Source organism: Papilio xuthus, unplaced genomic scaffold (assembly GCF_000836235.2).
Source record: "Papilio xuthus unplaced genomic scaffold, Pxut_1.1 DF825946.1, whole genome shotgun sequence".
Lineage (NCBI taxonomy): Eukaryota > Metazoa > Arthropoda > Insecta > Lepidoptera > Papilionidae > Papilio > Papilio xuthus.
The window spans coordinates 13,152,967-13,172,863 of NW_013532703.1; the positions used below are offsets into that span (position 1 = coordinate 13,152,967).

At 32.8% G+C, this 19,897-nt stretch overlaps 4 protein-coding genes across 5 annotated transcripts; 2 read left to right on the forward strand and 2 right to left on the reverse strand.

The window, feature by feature from the left end:
• Positions 1-37: 37 nt before the first annotated feature.
• eIF3e (eukaryotic translation initiation factor 3 subunit e) lies at positions 38-4,677 on the reverse strand. Its single transcript, XM_013321606.1, has 9 exons — positions 4,486-4,677; positions 4,250-4,366; positions 3,934-4,101; positions 3,559-3,681; positions 1,454-1,695; positions 1,179-1,313; positions 853-1,047; positions 340-574; positions 38-131 (listed from the first exon to the last, which is right to left on the reverse strand). The coding sequence occupies exons 1-9, from the start codon at positions 4,579-4,581 to the stop codon at positions 105-107; spliced, it is 1,338 nt and encodes a 445-aa protein (XP_013177060.1). The 5' UTR covers positions 4,582-4,677; the 3' UTR covers positions 38-104.
• On the forward strand, positions 1,922-3,302 carry LOC106124692 (zinc finger protein 652). Its single transcript, XM_013321608.1, has 2 exons — positions 1,922-3,018; positions 3,089-3,302. The coding sequence occupies exons 1-2, from the start codon at positions 1,967-1,969 to the stop codon at positions 3,276-3,278; spliced, it is 1,242 nt and encodes a 413-aa protein (XP_013177062.1). The 5' UTR covers positions 1,922-1,966; the 3' UTR covers positions 3,279-3,302.
• Positions 4,678-4,931: 254 nt separating the features above from the next.
• Positions 4,932-16,491, forward strand: pps (protein partner of snf). 2 transcript variants are annotated; one of them, XM_013320957.1, is made up of 17 exons: positions 4,932-5,358; positions 5,904-6,065; positions 6,243-7,983; positions 8,321-8,504; positions 8,701-8,934; positions 9,037-9,492; positions 10,787-11,119; positions 11,192-11,344; positions 11,451-11,572; positions 11,691-12,194; positions 12,267-12,529; positions 12,693-12,805; positions 12,877-13,085; positions 13,201-13,408; positions 14,665-14,821; positions 14,980-15,152; positions 15,225-16,491. In XM_013320957.1, the coding sequence occupies exons 1-17, from the start codon at positions 5,226-5,228 to the stop codon at positions 15,435-15,437; spliced, it is 5,358 nt and encodes a 1,785-aa protein (XP_013176411.1). In that variant the 5' UTR covers positions 4,932-5,225; the 3' UTR covers positions 15,438-16,491. The 2 variants fall into 2 exon arrangements, with proteins under 2 accessions (XP_013176411.1, XP_013176412.1); XM_013320958.1 differs by having other exon boundaries at positions 14,989-15,152.
• A 394-nt stretch (positions 16,492-16,885) lies between these two features.
• On the reverse strand, positions 16,886-19,007 carry rswl (tRNA methyltransferase roswell). The gene is made up of 5 exons (XM_013320959.1): positions 18,844-19,007; positions 18,400-18,617; positions 17,960-18,111; positions 17,348-17,714; positions 16,886-17,273 (listed from the first exon to the last, which is right to left on the reverse strand). Exons 1-5 carry the CDS (start codon positions 18,974-18,976, stop codon positions 16,905-16,907), a joined length of 1,239 nt encoding a protein of 412 aa, XP_013176413.1. The 5' UTR covers positions 18,977-19,007; the 3' UTR covers positions 16,886-16,904.
• Between the last annotated feature and the right edge of the window lie 890 nt (positions 19,008-19,897).

The following is a 19,897-nucleotide window of genomic DNA, read 5'->3' on the forward strand; positions in this document are numbered from 1 at the left end:
GATTTCTTTCTTTTATTTATTAAATCAAACAAATACACATTGTATATAATGTTTTATTTAGAAAGATATTAATTTACACCAGCAATTATAGTTCTGTCCGAATGCTAGAATTCTTGTGCGCCCCAACGGATCTGAAATTAAAAATAAAATTTACCATTATCAACTTTGTTTTTACATTCAAGGGCAGTACAATATAACTATTGAATTATGTATTGGCGGTTTACACAATCTAATAGATTATCACATTCACTGCTATTATCTTGTGAGTTAACTTTAATAAAAAAATAATGTTGGCATCGATTGTGTAAAGATTAAAAGTAAATTTATATTACAACTTACATCTTGATTGCGGGCTTTATGCTTCCTTTCTACTATAGAAGTAAGAGCTTCCGACCTTACAGCCAATGAATCAATTCTCTCCACTAACTGCTGGTATGGAGAAAGGGGTTGTGCACCCATAACAACATGACCTAACTTGGAATCAATCTTAGCATCCAGTCTTGCGTTACGAATCAAGTTAACAATCCAGCATTCAGCTTCATCTGGTTGCATATTCAGGTTCTCTGCCAACATTCTGCAAAGATGGAAACACATTAACCAACAAATAAGGTTCAACATATACTAAATAAGAGTTAAGAAAGAGTGATTTATATGTGCTTAATATTTTGATTATATTAGTACTAGCTGTCGCTCGCGAATCAGTCCATGGAATTGAAAAAACTTATTAGCTTATGCTTCTTCTTGACTATGACTACTTTTACATCTATGCTAAATTTCCGATTAAGTATGATTGTTTCTTTATGTTTTAAAAACTTTCCTCATTTTGACCATAAAACTGAAAAGTGTCTGTACCCAATACTGATGACTTGATGTATTCTGCAGAATGTCTCAAAGATCATCAGGCGCGCATTTTCAACAAACTCCTCTAAGCAGGCAATCAAAAAGAAGTCGGTGAGCAGAACAGCTTGACATTGATTCAACTTCCTGCGCGCTGCTTCGAAATCAAAGTTAACATACAAATGTTCAATGAACTCTGTGATTGGATCCCTGTAATAATAATTAAGAAAGTTAATTAATCATATCAAACACAACAATTTTTATTATGTTAATTGGAGTAAATCAGATCCATAGTAATGCTACTGATTACTTTGCTGCTCAGTTATCTAATTATGCTATACCTGTATGTATAAGCTTCCTGTTGAATTACTTTCACAAGGTCTTTCAGAGCATTGCGCCTTGATCTATTAATAATAACAGCAGTGGCCAAGTAACGCAATATGTGGGGACACATCGTTTGAATTGCATTTAAATACCTGAAACAATGGAAGACAACATTTATAGTAAATGTGAAACCAAATGAAGTAGCAGTAGCTAGTTTAACTGACAGGATATTTTTTGTTTGTTTATAAATATTTATTTAAGCTTTGATTGTAGAAAGTAGTTGTCAACTTACAATGGTTTGTACAAGAACATCTCAATGATCAGGTCTCTGCCCTTCACATGGTTGAAGAAGACAAACAGTGACCAGTGGACCAGCCAAGTACGTTGTTGTAGCGCCTGCATGTTGCTTGCGGTCGCTCCGCCGCCACCGTTGTCTATAAACTCGCGTAACTTAGTCAAGTCGTCGAGTGCTCCGTCCCAGTTTTGTACCAAAATCTCACTCGCCAGTTTACCCCAAAGTACGGAAAGATAGTTCTGCAAAAAGTACAATATTGGATTAGTAAATATGTAATTTTAACTGTATGGAGCAGTAAAAAAAGTCATAGCTCAACTTTCACGAAATATTAAATTCTTTTAAAATTTGTGTATCATCCTTTATCCATAAACCATAATTAATTTTTGTTACCTAACATTTCGCAAGAGGTAGTGCAATTCAACCTTTTTTAAATCATATGTCTTTAATTGATTTTTTCCTTTGATGACTAATTTTTTAAGATATAAAAATGTCAAATAGACATTTGTGAAAATGTCAGCAAAGTTAATAGTGCATAAATTTGAGGAGGGGTTTGATTTTAAATCGTTATTTGTAACAATCAATAATGATTTTACTGAAACAACATTCAGTGAATGGTTGGATGGGATTACAGAACAGAAAAAGAAGAGTCCAGAAAATTCTCGTTTAATTATCAAGGCGGTATCAGGTGATGAAATGAAATATATAGATTTAGATTCATGTTGCAAAGAGATATCCAACAATTCTAGTCCATATTCGAACTATCAACCAGATTGGAAAGAGCCTATGAAAAACTCGTTTAGTAAAGATAGGCCTCAAATAATGAAAATATCTCTGCTCAACGACTCTAACGTGAATAAGGATAGAGATACACCAAATAGTGCTGATTTATTTAAAAATACCCCATTAGAAAACAATTCAATTGATGAGAATATTAATCCACTTGAATATAGCCTTGAAAAAGTAAAAGAAACTAATGCACAAATTATGAAAAATATCCATATGTTAAATAGAACATTAGATTATACAAAAAAGAAGGAAACTTTTAATGTTGTTTGGCCATTTTCAAAAACTATGAACACACATCCTTGTAATGTATGTGGAAAAGATTTTGTTTACGTAACTGGATTGAAAAAACATTATGCAATGAGACATGTTATGCCAGAATGCCAACAACAATGGCAAGTTGTGTGGACATGCACCGAGTGCTTCCAGGTTTGGCCCTGTCGAGAATTAGCTTTGAATCATTCAGGACAATGTGGTAAAGAAGAAAACACAGACTGTGTACGAGAAATAAAAACATCATCACTTTTACAGTGTGAATTTTGTGAAAAAGTTTTTACAAGTATTCCCAGACTACTGAAGCACTCAAAACAGCATACAATTTCAAGTAATTATGAATGTAACGCTTGCAACATGAGTTTTCAGTCATACAAAAATGCAGAACAACATTGGATCTTCTGTCCGTGGTTGAATATGTGTTACAAATTCTCATTGCCAAAATTACTGTTATGTAATGCTTGTGATCGTAAATTCAGAAACTACGAACAACTCTATAATCACAGGTATTTAAATTTAAGAATAACTGTATTTAGATTTTGAGAATCTCTATAAAATTGCTTATTATTTTTTTAGGTACAAAGTAAGTCATTTTATGGCTAAATTGAAAACAGAATGCAATGGCAAGTCTCCATTGTTAGTTTACCAGTGTGAAATATGTGGAGAGTGGTTTCAATCAATACTACTTCTGCAAGGACATAGAAATAACTTTCACCCTCATTATGATTCTAGAATTTTGTGTAAATCTGAATCCTTCACTACTTAAATATATTATGTTGCTTTAAACATAAATTTTATTTCTTTAAACAAAACAAATAGAAAAGTGATCTTCATAACAATTTTTAATTTAACCAATTTTGCCAGTATATGTACTGAATGATATGAAATGATAATTAACCAGTTTGCTGTATCCCATAACAACAATTTGGTATTCTTAGATGCAACATATTTATTTTGCTACTTTTATAAATAATTTTAAGCAGAAACATTTTAAAGTAATTGAATGAAAATTCTATCTAAAGTTATAATTAAGATAATATTCTTACCTTATCAGTAGGTGACATGACAAGCTGACAAAAATAAAGGTATGATGCTGACTCTTCATAATTACCACACTCATACCGATATTTAGCTAATTGATACATGCTATCAATCATCTCAATTTTGAACTAAAACACATAAAAATAGCAATTAAGTTATTAATTTTTACATATGTCTTACTAATATTATAAATGTGAATGTTTGGATGGATTTTTGTTTGAAGGTATAACCAGAATGGCTGAATGGATCTTGATGAAATTTGGCATACATATAGAACATGGTCTGTCAGAACACAATTATGTTTTTTTCATTCCGAACGAAGTCATGGGCAAAAATTAGTATTTATATAAAAATAGAAGAAATAATAATTTCTATATCACCTCAAATTCCCTGTTAGTTGTTAAATAGTTGATAAGAGTTTTAGGATCTCTCATAGTTTCAACAGTTTTCATAACATCATCTCTCTGCATGAGACGAAGAACAGGTTCCACTGCATCCTGCAGCTCTTGTAGTTGTGACAGAACAACTCCTCGGCGGGCCTTTATTTCCTAAAAGTTAAAGAGAAACTGTTACTGTACTATCAGATAGTGGGCCATCCAATTTTAGATTTCATGTTCATTAATTTTTATAATATAAAACATGTTTATAGTTATTATAATTATTAAAATTGAAAAATTACAGTGCAGTTCATCTTACCTCTGGAATACCTTCCGAGGGATAAAGGGATTTGCGAATGTCTATAACATAGTCAATCATGTTGGTTTTACTAAGTATCTCCAACTTTGCTTGCAGTAGTTCCGACTGATCATAAGTCTGCAATTAAAAGTAGAAACAAATAACAAGAATTATCTCAATTTATAATAGTAGTTTATAGAAATATATGAAAGCGTTTCAAGCATAGTAAGCGTCAGCAAGTGGAAAATAAATATTACCTCTTTAGCGGCTAAGAATTCCAAAAGTGGAAACACGAGATGTCGGTCTAAATATTGACCTATTTTAAACGTAAGATCAAATTTTGAATAACTCATTTTTAGTAAATATTATCGTAACACTACATAAAATAACCAAGATACTCGTGTCCGGAAAATGACAGATCTCTAAGGAAAGGCATTTCATTTCACGCATCTCATTAAAGTAGCTCATTTGTCACTTTTGTCTATGCTCTCTGCTCATTTAAAACTTATGAGCTTATATTTGAGAATTAGTAAACTACGCTGCATATTCTGCTTACGTTTTTGATACTAATGAAAAACAAAGTTAATCATTAAAAAAGCATTTATTAATTTAAAACGAATCGATATATTTGTTAAAGCCAGAGAGCAAAGAACAAAGGGTCTTAACCTGAAGAAACTGGCAACTTCGTGTTATTCACGTCAACGTTGAACGTCGGTGTTATGTGTTTTGTTTTATTCGCGTTTTAAATATTTAAAACAAGTTATTAATGATCCAATCCTTATCATATTCTCTTATTTAATTTTATTTATCGTTTTTGAAATAATCTAAACCAACTTGTATTGAGGGTATTAGAGAGGACTACAATCGGCGCCTTTTTGCAGCTTGTTGGATTTCAAAATGGCGTCCAGCGTGTTTATAGTTAGACGCGGTGCTTGTGTTCTAAGTGGCTAAAAATAGAGGAGTTTGAAATATATTGTGGCATAAATTCTTAAGAAAAATGGCCAATACCGTAATAACTAACTATACAGATCTCAATGGACCTTCATCTAAATCTGATAGTTCAGTTGTTGTTATTGTCAACAAGGATGGATCTCTGTCTGTGGATCAAAACTTATTGGGTACTCTCATGGGTAAGTTCTTTTTCTCTTTTTGATTTGTATAAAACGGTTAATTTCTATACATATTTAAATTGTTTACTGAACATAAAGATTGCCAATGCTACTAAAAATCTGTCTACAGGAAAATTATAATATTCCTCAGGAAATTAATGATGCTGATAAGTTTATAATAATTTATGTTTATATTTAATAATCTATTAAGTAGTTATATAAAAATGCTCGTTTTACTTTTAGCTAATGACAATTAGAGGAAATATTAAAATGAATTCATTTTGAACTCTTTAGTTGTTACATTTATTATTGTTTGTAAACAACTTAGTTGCGGAATAGTAAATATTTACCTACCCGTTTAGATGCCTTAATCAGTGGTATATAAAAATTGATAGAAATAACTATTATGTAGTATTATTTACATTATACTGTATGGGTAATTTTCATTATTTTCTAATGAAATATTTCTTCCAGGCTACTAATGACAGTTCATTATCCTGATAATTAAACAACTAGTACAGTTAGTATATTTTTTATATATTTAACATTTAATACTAATATTCCAGGGACTGATGGATCGCAAAGTGCCGGTATAAGTGTGGTCCGTGTTGGCCATGAGGGCCGGCCTGATGATGCCACTGATTCGGAAAATGATGATGATAAGATACCACATGTTACACTATCTGTCGATAGCTATTATGATGAACCTAACAGCATTATCAAGTATGGTAAGTTGTATTTATTTTTGTACACATTAATATATTGTAGATAAAAAATTAAAAATAATTTAAATAATTAGATTGAATTTTAAAACATTATTAATTTTACATTTCAAAAGTGTGAAAGGCTTTATTCACAGATAACTTTAGTTACGTTGTTTATGATTTTGTAAATTTTATTTTCAGATAGCGGAGCTGAAATGTTACAGTCTTTAAGGATAGAAACAAGAGAAAATAGTCTAGTGGGATTTCAAAATGACCACTGCTACACATCGCTTACATCACCAAGCCAAGTATTACCACAAGGAAATGAAGCATTTATTGGTTTTGAGGATCCCGTTATTGAAATAACACGCACACCTATACAAAAACCAATTCAAAGTAATAAAAAGATCACTATTTTGGAACAACAGATAATACCTAAAGGTAAAAAGATAATCATAAACCCAGCAGAAGCATCTGTTATATTGAAGGGTAATGACCTTTTACATAAACCTCTACCCGTCTTTACTAAATCAAAGCAACTTGAAGCTGAGAAAAAGGCAGAAGTGGAGAAAAAACATGAAGAAAACACGGATTCATCATCAATCAGTTCATCAAGTGAAAGTGCACCAGACAGAGACTCAGATTCTGACTATAAAGATACTAAGGACAGATCATTGTCCATGAAGTTAAAGAAAAATAAAATAAAACCAAGGATTTTAAAGAGTTCTATGTCTTTGAAAGAAACTAAATCAGATGTTAAAACTCCGAAACCTAAAGCTAACAGGAGCATAGTTCGAAGGGATATAAGAGAAAAGATTCAACAAAAGAATGCTATGTTTGAAAAGAAAGAAGTAGAATCAGCAATGACGCCAAATAAAGAAAGTCTACTATCACCTGTGACCACTGGAACATTTAGTGATCAGGTCAAGGTAGTTCCGAAACAAGTACAAAAAGTTATTAAAAAGGAAAAGAAAACTCCAGCACATGTGACTGCTTTGCTCTCTGACATGACATCCTTGTTCTCAACTCCAGATGTTATAAGAAGAGTATCAACGGATACCAAAGTTGTGTCTAAACCTGAAAAAGATTCAGTGCCTACAAATAAAAAAATAAACCTATCTTTAAAATCACCTGAGATACATGATGCGAAGGTTATGGATTCTAAGAATGATATTTCAGAGAAGCTGAAATCTCCAGTGGTACAAAAAACATACCTAAAGCAAAGTAATAAGATTCCCACAGATAAACCTGGAAAGAGTTTTGATGCTATCCCACAGTTAGATGATGCAAGTCTAGCACAAATTCTGCAAGACACAGCAACAACACCAATGAAAATCCAACCAAATATATCTTCAACTGCTAGCCCAGGTTTGGCTGGGCCATTATTACCATCATTGGATCTTTCTGATCTACAACCAATAGAGGAAGGATTACCTGAAGATGTTTTGATGCATGTTGCACAACTAGTGGAAAGCTCGGAGAATTTACAGGAGGTTATTGACAAACAAGTTCTTGGTAAAGTTGATACACTATCTAAAATGCAACCTTTAGTACCGTCAACGATTCCTCAGCATTCTCCAGGTTCAATGGCTTCATCTCTACAAATGTCTAAAACAATGAAGACAATGCTGCCTAAAAAGGATCCTATAGAAATTGTGAGACGGGACGGACGTGTGATTACTTTACCACCTATTGAGGCACCAGCCACAAGAGCTTCTAAACGGAAAAGTCAGGTGGAGTCTACAGGATCTAATATTGGTACTCCAATTGCGGCTGCACCACTGTCTCCAGTTATACAAACCCCTGAGCCTATTCTCCAACATGTCTCGAAGCAATATGTTAATAGAAAATTAAGTACAAGGAAGCAGGAAACAATTCCATTAGTTGAAGAACCTTCCGCTGAATCTCAAGAAAGCTTAAACTCTGAGGATGATCCTAACAGGTACTTGAGTTGCATACATTTTATCTCATTTCTTATCTTACTGTTATTATAAATGCAAATGTTTGGATGGATGGATGTTTGAAGGTATCTCCGGAACTGGTGAATGAATTTTTATAAAATTTGGCACTTATGTACAACATGGTTTAGGACACATAGGCTACTAATTATGTTTTTTTTAATTCCGCGCGGACGGAGTCTCGGCCGACAGCTAGTTGATTATAAATTTATTAAAAAACATATGACAAAAGAGGAAAATCGACTAATTCAACTAATCTAGGCAGCAAAGAAGTTCTTATAAATATAATGTGCTAACATAATTGACATTTTTTGTTTGCAGACTATGGTGTATTTGTAAGCAGCCACACAACAACCGTTTCATGATCTGCTGTGACAGTTGCCAAGATTGGTTCCATGGAAAATGTGTTAACATCACAAAGGCAATGGGCCAACAAATGGAAGACCAAGGCATTGAATGGAGATGTCCCAATTGCGTGAAAAGCATTAAAACTAAAACCAATAAGGTAATTTGTGTTATATTAATAATTTTATAAACAAATAGTTTCCAAATCTTCTTCCTTTGGTTATTATATTGGTAGACAAACACAATAATTACACTTTTAAACCAACTTATTAGTTTTTCGTTCACTAATGGAAAAAAAGACATTTTTTTTATAAGTACACAATAGAAATGTAATAACTAATTGAAAAATTTCTTAGGTTGCTGCAGCTGCAAAAAATGTTGAAAGTCAAGAAACTAGATCACTTGCTGCATCAATATTGCCCAAAGACACTGGATCTAAGACCAACTGCATAGTATGCAAGAAGTCAGCTCGGGCGAGCAGCATTTACTGTAGCGACGCTTGTATTTTAAAACATGCACAAGATTCTTTAGGCACCCAAGCTTCGAAAACTGATGAAGCGGGACCAGAAAAAATAAAAGCAGAGTCAAGGGTATGTTTTTTATATTTTTTGTTTTATTTGTAATATATTTTGCTATACCTTTTTTCCGTGTAAAACAAAAAAATTCACTTATAAAATAATAATAATTTCAAGGTTATCGTATATGAACGAAAGTCTGGAAGATTACTGGCAGGACCAAATGCTCCAACTGCAGAAAATCTAAAGTTGTGGCTGCAAAAGAATCCAACTTTCGAAGTTGTACGCCCCGGTACGCTTAGTACTATCAAACCGAATCCATCGCGTAAGAAGTCAGCGGGTGAAGCAAACAAAATTCAGACAACATTAAACTTTGAGAGATTACCTAAGAAACAGAGTGAACTATTGAAACAAGGTCCACATGATTACAAGGAAAAAATTTCAATCAAACCAGTCATACCAAAAGAAGAACCTAAACCGTTGCAGACTAAATTTTTAGCAACACCCAAGTCTATACCTCAGCCACAGATCATAGAAACTCCGAAGTCCCACAATACTGTTCCTGTCACTAGAACTAGTGAATCCCGCAAGACTGTACGCGCCTTAAACAGATCCCAGTCATCAAATGAAAAGGTAAGTAAGCTCTGAACTATTATTATACTTATCAACATAAAACAGCCCATTTAAACCTAAATAAAAATTATAAGAAAAAGAGACGAAAATTTAAATTATAGACACTAAAAATCCTTAGTAAATTAAATGTAGATAAAATGCAATTTTATTAATTTACAAACATGACCAGATATGCCCTAGAAAAATTTTACATACTTTTTTTTCCGATGGAATGAGAGAGATGACTGATTTTCTATAAATATTTCGGCAGGGGAAAGCAATAGTTAACTTTTATATTGTACTTGATTAATAACTTAGACAACCATATATGCTTTGCATATCTTTATATATATAATTCTTCTGTGAGTGTGTATGTCACTAAACTTCTCTCAAACGACTGAACCGATTTTGATGATATTTTTTATGTGTGTTCAAGGGGATCTGGGAATGGTTTAAATTCACAATTTTCATCAAATATTAACTTCATATTAATTTATTCAAATTAAAGACGTGTAGACAGGACAACGTCTGTCGGGTCCGCTAGTTTGGTATAATTTTGTATCACACTTCATACTATAAGTGCAGACATCTAAAGTCTGCAGATGAAATTTGTCATAGACTAATTACTGTAAGGAATAGTGTATAGTACTAAGATTTGTTCAATTTTCTACAGACCTAGTTGCGAGAAAAAGAAATTATTTTTTTGTAACTTTTTTTTTTGGGCAGATCATATATAAATGCACAACTAGACGCGGTCATAAAATTTTACATAAAGCTCCAAACACAAATATTCCACTGCGGAAGATTAGTCACTTAGTATTCACGTGTTGTGTGTTTATTGTATGTACAAAAACGAACTTAAAGTCTTAAGATTACGTCAGAGTTTTGACTACACATCTACAGTCTTATGATGTCATACTGTATTAAAAACAACACCATCTTTACGAAAAATTACACCTCACACTTTTGGCATCATATATTTAAAATAATAATTATTATTTTCATATATTTACTAGATAAACTATTTTTGACACTAAAAACTTTAAAGAAAAATACTTCATTTGATAACATAATATAATAAAAAAAATCTTTGAATAAAATATAACACATATGATATGTGCTTATTATAAGTTATATACTTCGTTGTTATATATATTAAAAAAGGAAATAATTGACTTTATTTATATTTAATTTTTCCTGTATAAGGGCTTTAGGAATTTATTAAAACATACATATTTTGTAGTATAGTGACCTTGATATGTTTACACATTGATTACATGAGTTTGGCGCACTCACGATAATGAATTCATTGTAGATGCCATCAGTTACACCAACGACGCCGCGGAGGAAGGACGTCTCCGAACCCAGAATGAAATTAACGTCCGCAGAACCTATCAGGGACAATGTAAAGAAAGCACTGCAAGAGCAGATGAGTATCAGAATGGCTGAGACTTCAGGTCCCAAATTTACCGAGGATGAAATTCTACAATTCGCAATTGACACGGAATTTGAATTGCACGAATTATTCCGCGATGTCGGTATGAAATATAAAGCCAAATATAGATCATTAATGTTTAATATTAAAGATAGGAAGAATCTATCGCTTTGGCAGAAAATATGCGATCGTACCATAACACCTCAACAGTTGGTATGTATTTATAAACAATTTAATCAATATTTTACAGCAGAATTTGTATTAATTTAAAATTGTGGTTTTCAGGTAAGACTATCCCCAGAAGAATTAGCCAGCCAGGAACTAGCGCAATGGAGAGATAAGGAAGTTAAGCATTCGCTAGAATTGATAAAGAAATCTGAATTAGATCTTTTGGCTGCAAACAAAACATATGTGCTGAAAACACATAAAGGAGAAGAGGTAAGTTTGGAAACATTGTTTTTCCTTACACAAGCAGGTCAATTGGAAATTGAATAACTTAAGGCAATTAAAAAATTAAAACTAACAAATAATAAATATTTTGTAGGTAATGGAAACAAAAGAGTCAGTATCAACAGAGTTAGATCCCAATGTCCCAGTGGAAGATGTTGTGAGTGCTCTCAACGACTCCATGGGCAATGACCAAGCTACGGAGGAAAATAAGGACACGTGAGTTTGTTTATCATTTATATTTACACAATTCATTTTGGTTGTACAGTTTCGCCTTAAAATATATTGTTTACGTGTTGTAAAATCTAAAATCTTTTCTATATATTTTTTCTCCTAGGACTAAGAAAACAGATTCAGTCAGTCATAAATCAGGTAAAAAGCACGGCAGTAGTAAAAAGAAGGACAAAGAGAATGGCATATCGAGCCACTCTAAGAGTAAACGTGAATCTAAGAAGGATGTAGATAGTAGAAATTCACGATCGTCACGAAGGAAATCAACAAGAAAAGAAAAAGAGGATCGCAGGCGACGATCCGATAGGAAATCTAGATCACGATCGCAATCCAGATCGAGAGCAGACTCCAATAAAGACAAGGTCGATTCCAGTGAGACATCGAAAACCAGATCAAGATCCAGATTGAAATCTAAGAGGCGTTCTAAAGACAGCGTGAGATCGACTTCGCGAGAGCGCGATCGCTCCCGATCCTCGGGCCGCTCGCGACGACGCTCACGCTCCAGAGAATCATCTAGACGTAGATCTAGATCTAAACATCGACAGAGCACAGAAGACAAAGTTAAACATAGATCCAAATCTCAAGAGAATACATACAAGAGCAAAAATGAGTAAGTTACCTCCATCATTATTTTAATTGACAATTAATATTACACTATGATTCATATTTTTTTTCGTTTTAGTTCAACAGATTCAGATTCTATTGAAAGGCCGAAATCTGCAATGCTTAAAGAAACTCATCCGGAATACGATCCACATGAACCGATGATAACATCCGCGTTCTCCGAAGAAGATTTACGAAAGTCTAGAGAAGATGTTTATGACGACTATAAAAATGAAATAACTAATTATAGTGTAGCCGACTATGATCCATCAAAGTCTTTCTCGATCAACACCAGCATAATGCCAACAAACACATACTTGCCAAAACATGATAAAGCTCCTGGTAAGTATTTATTAATTTAGTAAATTCTGCGCCATTAATAGTCAAAAACATAATAAAAGTCTAAAAAGTTGCTATATATTTTTAAATTTTTGTGAGATCTTGAACCCTTAAAAAAAATTTTTTTTCTTGTGAATATTTTGTCAATTTTTTTATACCCTTACAGAAGTGGAGAGTGATCAAGAACCGAGCAGTACTGTAGAAAACTCCGCGCCGATAGTTTGGAATGGCTGCATCAATATGGTAGATGTCGCTAGATTCTACGTCGCAGCACACGAGGTAAACAATCATTAATTATATAACTTGATATTATGTTTACGACAATTTATTCATATATTTAATCATATCAGGTTTCCGGCAACGCAATGGATTTAGAAGAAGATCTGGCTGCAGAGTTGGACGTCGTCGGTAGAATAAATCCGGAGACTGTATGGGATTATATTTTAAAAATGAAACGAGCCGGCAACAAAGATATTGTTATATTGCGGTTGCAAGCAGCAAATGATGAAGAAAAAATGCAATATATAGCTTTATACAGTTATCTTAGTAGTCGAAATAGGTATGTTCTATAGGTTAACACTGCTACATATACAAAAAAATATATTGAAAAAAAAATTAATCATTTTTTACAGTTTTTTCATCAATTTTCTTTTATTATTTTGTTGTATTTTCAGACTGGGAGTTGTCAAAGTGTCCAACACTGCGACGGTGAAAGACTTTTACATAGTTCCCCTGTCAGCGAACTCATCCTTGCCCCCGGTTCTCCTCCCTCTGGACGGGCCAGGCTTGGAAGTGAAGACACATCTACTTATAGCGATAGTTATACGACAGAGAAAAAAAAGATTGCCTCCCATTGTTCCCAAAGAAATCATTCCCGCTAAGGTTAGTTGAGAATGGGTGGAATAGGTATAAATATAATTTCAGCTTGTAAATAAAATATTAGTTGTTAAGTTTTCCTTATTTTGCGTTAGTATTAAGATCAGAGTCCGCCATTTGAAAAATGCATTTATTATGTAAAATATATGTAATATAACATCAGTGTTAATAAAACAGATATAAAACCTATTAATTTATTGTAGGTTAATAAAGTTATATTCGCATTTCTGTTTATTTCATTAAGATAATTGTAAAATTGTATATTAGTATTGTCACGTCTAGGTTATAGGTTAATTTTGTAAAGAGTTCGAGGTTTTATTTAAAGTTGAATATAAAACATTCCTATTTCCTTATCCCTCATATCCTTTGTAGTGAGTATAATTTTTTTAATTCGTTAAGTTTAAAACATTACGTTGTGTAAATAAATAATTAAAACTAACCTAAAATCTGAAACCTAAATCTTGAAAACACCGGGAGCTGATTGTTATCGCCGGCGAGAGAAATTTATATTTTTTTATGGCCTTGATATCCTTTTCGCTAAATTTATGTCAGAGTAAATATAAAACAATATGTATTCATAATCCTTGTTAAGGGTAACTTTTTATGATTTTATTATCCTTAATGCGTAAACCTCAACTTTTACTTCTTTTTACATAACATATCTTCTTAGTAACCTAAATGCTTTTTCACAGACCTGCATCTTGTCTTTTACTATTGTGCTTGACGTCATAATGTTTCTTCAATTAGCACTGGCATGAATTAGCTACATTATGTGGGTATTTGGAGAAACCATAAATACTACGAAATACCAAATTAAGTTTGTGCTCAACTTCTCTTATTTCGATTCATTACACATAACCTATTTATGATATAATCGCTTTGTAGGTTATTTAAAAAAGTTTTAATAGCATGCCAGTGTCAACCACAAAGGTTCGCTATCCTTGAATAAAGATGGCGCGTGAATAATCAAAAGATTGCGTTTTGATAACCCAAAACAATACATTTTGTAACTTATGATTTACTTTATACTAATAGTTTTTTTCGACAAATAAGTTGCTACATTAGTCATTAGTTTAAACATTATTTGCGTTTTATGTTTAAATAGGTGCATTTGTAATGATTATCAATCGCCAACCACCTGTAAACAAATATTATTGTTATCTTTGTTCTTTGAAAAGATAAGGAGCAGGATGATGATACATTTTTATGCAAGCATTTTGACAGTGGAAACAAAATTAATATATATTTGAATGTGTGTCTAGATGATAGGAGAGTCTCGCAAGAGATCGTACACACCGCCGGTGGGCGGGCGCGGTTTCACTCCGCCCAGCTCGCCCAAGCGACGCGCGCTTCCACTGCCGACGTACTCTTCGTCCCCTCTCTCCACGTCTGTTAAAGACAAGATCGCAGCCACCTTAGGTAACTAAAAAATATGTGTTTTTCAGACTTTTAATTTGGTTTTGTTAATCGCTAAGTTGACGTGTTTTTGCTAGCTGCACGTTTACTTTTAAAAAATCTCGTATTTGACTTATACTAAATATTTTTGAGTGGTCATCAAATCTCTGATTATATCATAGCATCCGCAGACGACGAAGAGGCGTACAGCCCGGGCTCCTCAACGAGCAGCGGCTCCGCGCCCGCCACCTCCTCGCTGCGCACCAAGATGGAGGAGCTCAACAGACAAATTGAAGAACAGAAGATGCAGATTCTGAAGATGGCACAAGCGGATTCATCTATCATGGATCATGCGGTAGTTATTAGTTTCAACTGCAGTATTGTGTCGTGATTTGATTTGTAATAATAGTAAATTCTGTTTGTTTAGGAGGAAGCTTATTCTCCGTCGCGACCGATGACGCCGCCGGAAGTGGAGGCGGGTGTGGGTGGTGCGGCGAGTGCGATGCCGCTGGCCGACATCGCGCTGCCCTCCAACCTGCAGGAGATCCTCGCCTCGATCAAACAACGCACCCCTGCTGCAGCCGCTCCTCCGGCCGCTTCGGCAGCGGACGTCGACATGCGCCAGCTGCCCCCGGCCTAGTGCACGCGATCTCATACAACACGCTAACCTGACATGCGTATCAACACAAATCTAGTGATTACACACTGAATTGACAATGCAAACTGCAAAACTCGATGCCAATTGAACATTGACGGCAATACATAAAACGGGAGTCGGTACCATTCTTGGTCGCGGGTCAAAATGAATCACAAGTTCGGTTTAGATTTAAAATCGAGAGAAATTATTTTTGTATAAATACAGTCTCAAAAGAGTAAAGTAGAAAAAGTAACATAAATTAGGTTTTTAGCGTCTATTCATTATAATTTTCGTTTTAGAAATATAGTGGATCACTTGGTGATTAAAGGTTTGAGGCCCTGGACCTACAAGGTTTCTACATCAACTTTAAGCAAACGTGCCTTCCTACCCCTGACTAGACAAATTCAAGGTGTAACACATCTGTAATTGGATCTCCCGATATTTCAAGAGCCTAAAATTATGCTAACGCTGGCCTAATTACTTCCAGCAACTATTTGTACAGATATTTCCTTTACCTGGCAACACTTTACCACTTTTTCTGAAACTCCACCATAAGTACAATATTTTTTCCTTTTTGCATTTATACATTCTCTTTCATAACATGTGCTAACATTAAAATTATAAACGCACATCTTTATAAATACACTGAGTACATAAAACAATTAGATAATTAGTTTGCATATAATTGCACAATAAGAAATCATGTTAACAATTCGTAATTAATCATTTTCAAGTTAGGATTGTGTTGATATACTTGGAGTGCGTTTTGCATACCGCCTTATTATAGCAGATCATGTTAGATCTATAATAGAATCTAAAACGGTTTTTTTTCTTCATAATATTAATGTTGACATTATGTATTTTGATTTTTTGTATACATAAAATGCATGAAGCATATAGCACATAGTATGTTTTAAATATGCAAGGCATATTTAGAGTAAAATCGTGTGCAATTGTAGGTAGATGTATGGATGTACGTCACTAGATGAACGAAGATTGTAAAGATATAAATGTAATATTGCAAACATAGTTTCACGAAATTTACACACAAAAATTGTGTGCTAATAATTTAAAAAAAAACATTCGTGTTGCGTAATTCATTTAATATAATTATAAAAAAATCAATTTAATACTTGGTGTATTTAAATATTAGTAAATTTGAAGAAAATATTTAACGATGATAATTTTGTATTAGTTCTTCGTCAATATCATTTGCAATGTTTACACATAAAGAACATTTACATCTCATCAATCTTCACTAGTTAGGACTATTTAGTGACATTTATAATAGATTAAAGTTTGTTGTACATACCAAAATTGTTAATAAAAAATGAAGTATAATTTGATATTGTACAAATCTAGGTTAAACATTTATTGTTTAGGGATTTCTTTTGCAAATATTATGGAATATGTTTATTTACTAAGATTTAACGAGAAATAAAAACAAAAAAAATTATTGACCTTTTATTTCTATATGCTATCATCATCATACAACAAAGATTGTTTAGATTTTACACGCTTTTTTCTGAATGACTGTATTCTATTGTCTTTGATCATATTGAAATTTTTAAATATTTCTTCTTTGGCTAGTGGATTGCTCCTAATCTTCTTTTGCATAGCCATTATTTTGGTTTCCATGAGCTTTCTTCTTGGTACATGACGTAACGCGTGATCCCAGTCACCTGATACCTTTAAATCTGATAGAATTGGGACCATGTGATTTATGTTCAAACTTTTATTTGCGCCGGGCGCCCATTCCATATACCTATCCAAAGGTAATTTAGCCATTTTTAATCCATCTCGTTTTGCTCTGGCTAGCGAAAGTGGTTCAGTGTTTATCTGAAATATAATTCAGTTAATTGTTTATGAAAATGATATAATCTAAAGAATGCAGATGTTAAATAACAACTTACCTTATCCACCATGCATCCAATAATATAGATGGTGTCATGATCAAATGTTGTCAGTTCTTCTCTGCAGTGTGGTGTCAGATATACCAGCTTTTGCTTTGGGAAAATATCTAAGTAACTCTTGGTGTGAATGTTTAGAGGAAACCATGGCTCTTCTAATGATGGAATATTCTTACGTAATTGTTTCATAAAATGGCCTTCTAAGTCTACATTACACATGTGAATGTTGAATGGCTCTTTATGAATTCTATTCTCTCCAAACACGAATGTCATTTGTTTGGCTGCATTAACAGCTTCTCTCCACACCATGTTCTGTTCATAGGAGCAATCTATAACTATTGGTTGACCCCACATCATTGCTTGAAGTGCTCTAGAAATCACATTTGTAAAATATTAATTAAATAGTAATGTATTATATTTAATATGACTATAAAATTTCATTCATTTCTTTTATTGACATGTAAAACATTGCACAGAATTGTAATAAGCTCTGTTGTTACATATATATGTCATACATAGGAATGATTATCAATGTCTCTATGTTATATTCTATCCAAATGATGTATTATATAGCCCTTATATGAAATAATTGTCATTATTGTTAACATACCTTACCTATAATTATCGAACTGGTTAATTGACTGGTCACGAATTCGCAGAAACAAAGTTTGATGTTGGATTCCATATATGAGGTCATCTGGAAACTCCTTCTCCACCACTTGCTCAGATTTTAGTGCCATCTCTTTTCTTCTTGCTTCCTTCTTTGCCTATTAAAATATAAAAAAAATTATAACATGGTAATAGTAGAGTCCATTATTAAAGTAATTGCATAAGTGAACAGATTTTGGCCGCTATAAAATTAGTATATAAAGTTCTAACACCAGAACTACAAAAACACATTTTATGAAAATTTTAGAATATCTGAATTTAGAATTTCCTTTCATAGTTATAAATAAATCACATAAGCTGATAAATATATATATCATATAAAAGAATCAAATAGTGGAATTTCCTGTATCAATATATTTTAATTATTATATTTGTGTTTTGTTTACCTTTTCATTTTCTTTTGCCATTTGTGTTTTCCATAGGTATACTAGATAGCTTGATCTTTGGTTTCTGCTTGCAAGAGTCAGTATATGTTCCCAGTGATGTTTACGTAGTATGCTTGGAGCTGGACGACCATCTTGACGCATCACTTCCACTTCCAACATCAAAATTTTAAGTCGTTTTTCTAAATCTGCATCACCTTTGCATAGATCATTTATTATCTCTGAAAAAAAAAACAATGTATGGAAAAAATTAGGATGTTTTATTTATAAATGATACTAATTGTAGCTTTTTTGAATTATTTGCAAATTGCAATAGGAGCCTAAAGTATAAAAAAAAATTGAAATTTTTACACAATTTGCATACAATTTAAAGGTTAGTCGGTACCTGTAAGAACGGTCATATAAAGGGAGAGGACTTCTAGTATTAGAAATATAAAATGTGGTTACCTGAGTCGTCATCTTGTACAGTATAAAATCTTATGGGAGTTTTCCACTTTGCAACAGATATTACTCGCTTATAAAGAATGGGGGACACTTGGTACTGCCGTATATTTGAAATTAAAGATTTAATGCATTGCATTTTAAGTTTTTAGTCCTTTGAAATATATAGTATAGTATATTTAAATATTGCAATATTCTTTTATTCGTTACAGTTATTTACTATAACATTTTGTTAATAGGTAGGCCTGCATTGGTAAATCTCAGTTTTAAATCAAGTTTTTTCTCAGTGCTCTTAATTCTAACCTAAAATTACTTTTTTTGTTGACAAAGTGACTTGAAAACTTCAAACGTATTGTACATAATGTTGCTAGATTATACGATTGTTGTAGATTTTGATATCAATAAATAAGGAATTTTAATTACAAAGTTAATTCTTTAAAGTTCATTTAAAGCTAAAAAATACAAAGCAATCTTCGATATGTAGTCGTTTTTTATCTTGGATATTGCAGCAGTCTTGCATTTAACAGTTCAGTTTGGTTCAGTTCCTTGATTAAGGCTCTCCCTTAGCGGATTAGGCCAGTGTCTTACATTTAACATTTAACACAGGCACGTGAAACTCTATTAGTCTATGGTACAAATTGAACGCAAACGGAGATCCTCCATCTTGAAAATTGTGTCTATCCCACTCATAAGTTTCTCTATAATTTTTGGGCTGTTTAAAAAAAAAAACCATAGTGCATATGAATAAATTGTGATTTAAAAATTTATAATTTCTTTATATTTAAAGTTTAGATAATAAATAAACAACAATTTAATTAAGTTATTTGAAGTATGTAATTTAAAATTTACAATTTATTTGTATTCATCATGAAAACACCCCCCCCCCCCACCCGACAACAATGTCCTCCGCCGTCCGCCATTAAACTTTCATTCTCTCATATAACAAACGAAATTATTATGATATTATTATATTTAAAATCTAACCTTATTTGGTAAGAATATTGTAGTTTCAGTGTGAATTGTGGGATTAAGTGTATTATAATTTTGAGAGTTAGAAAGC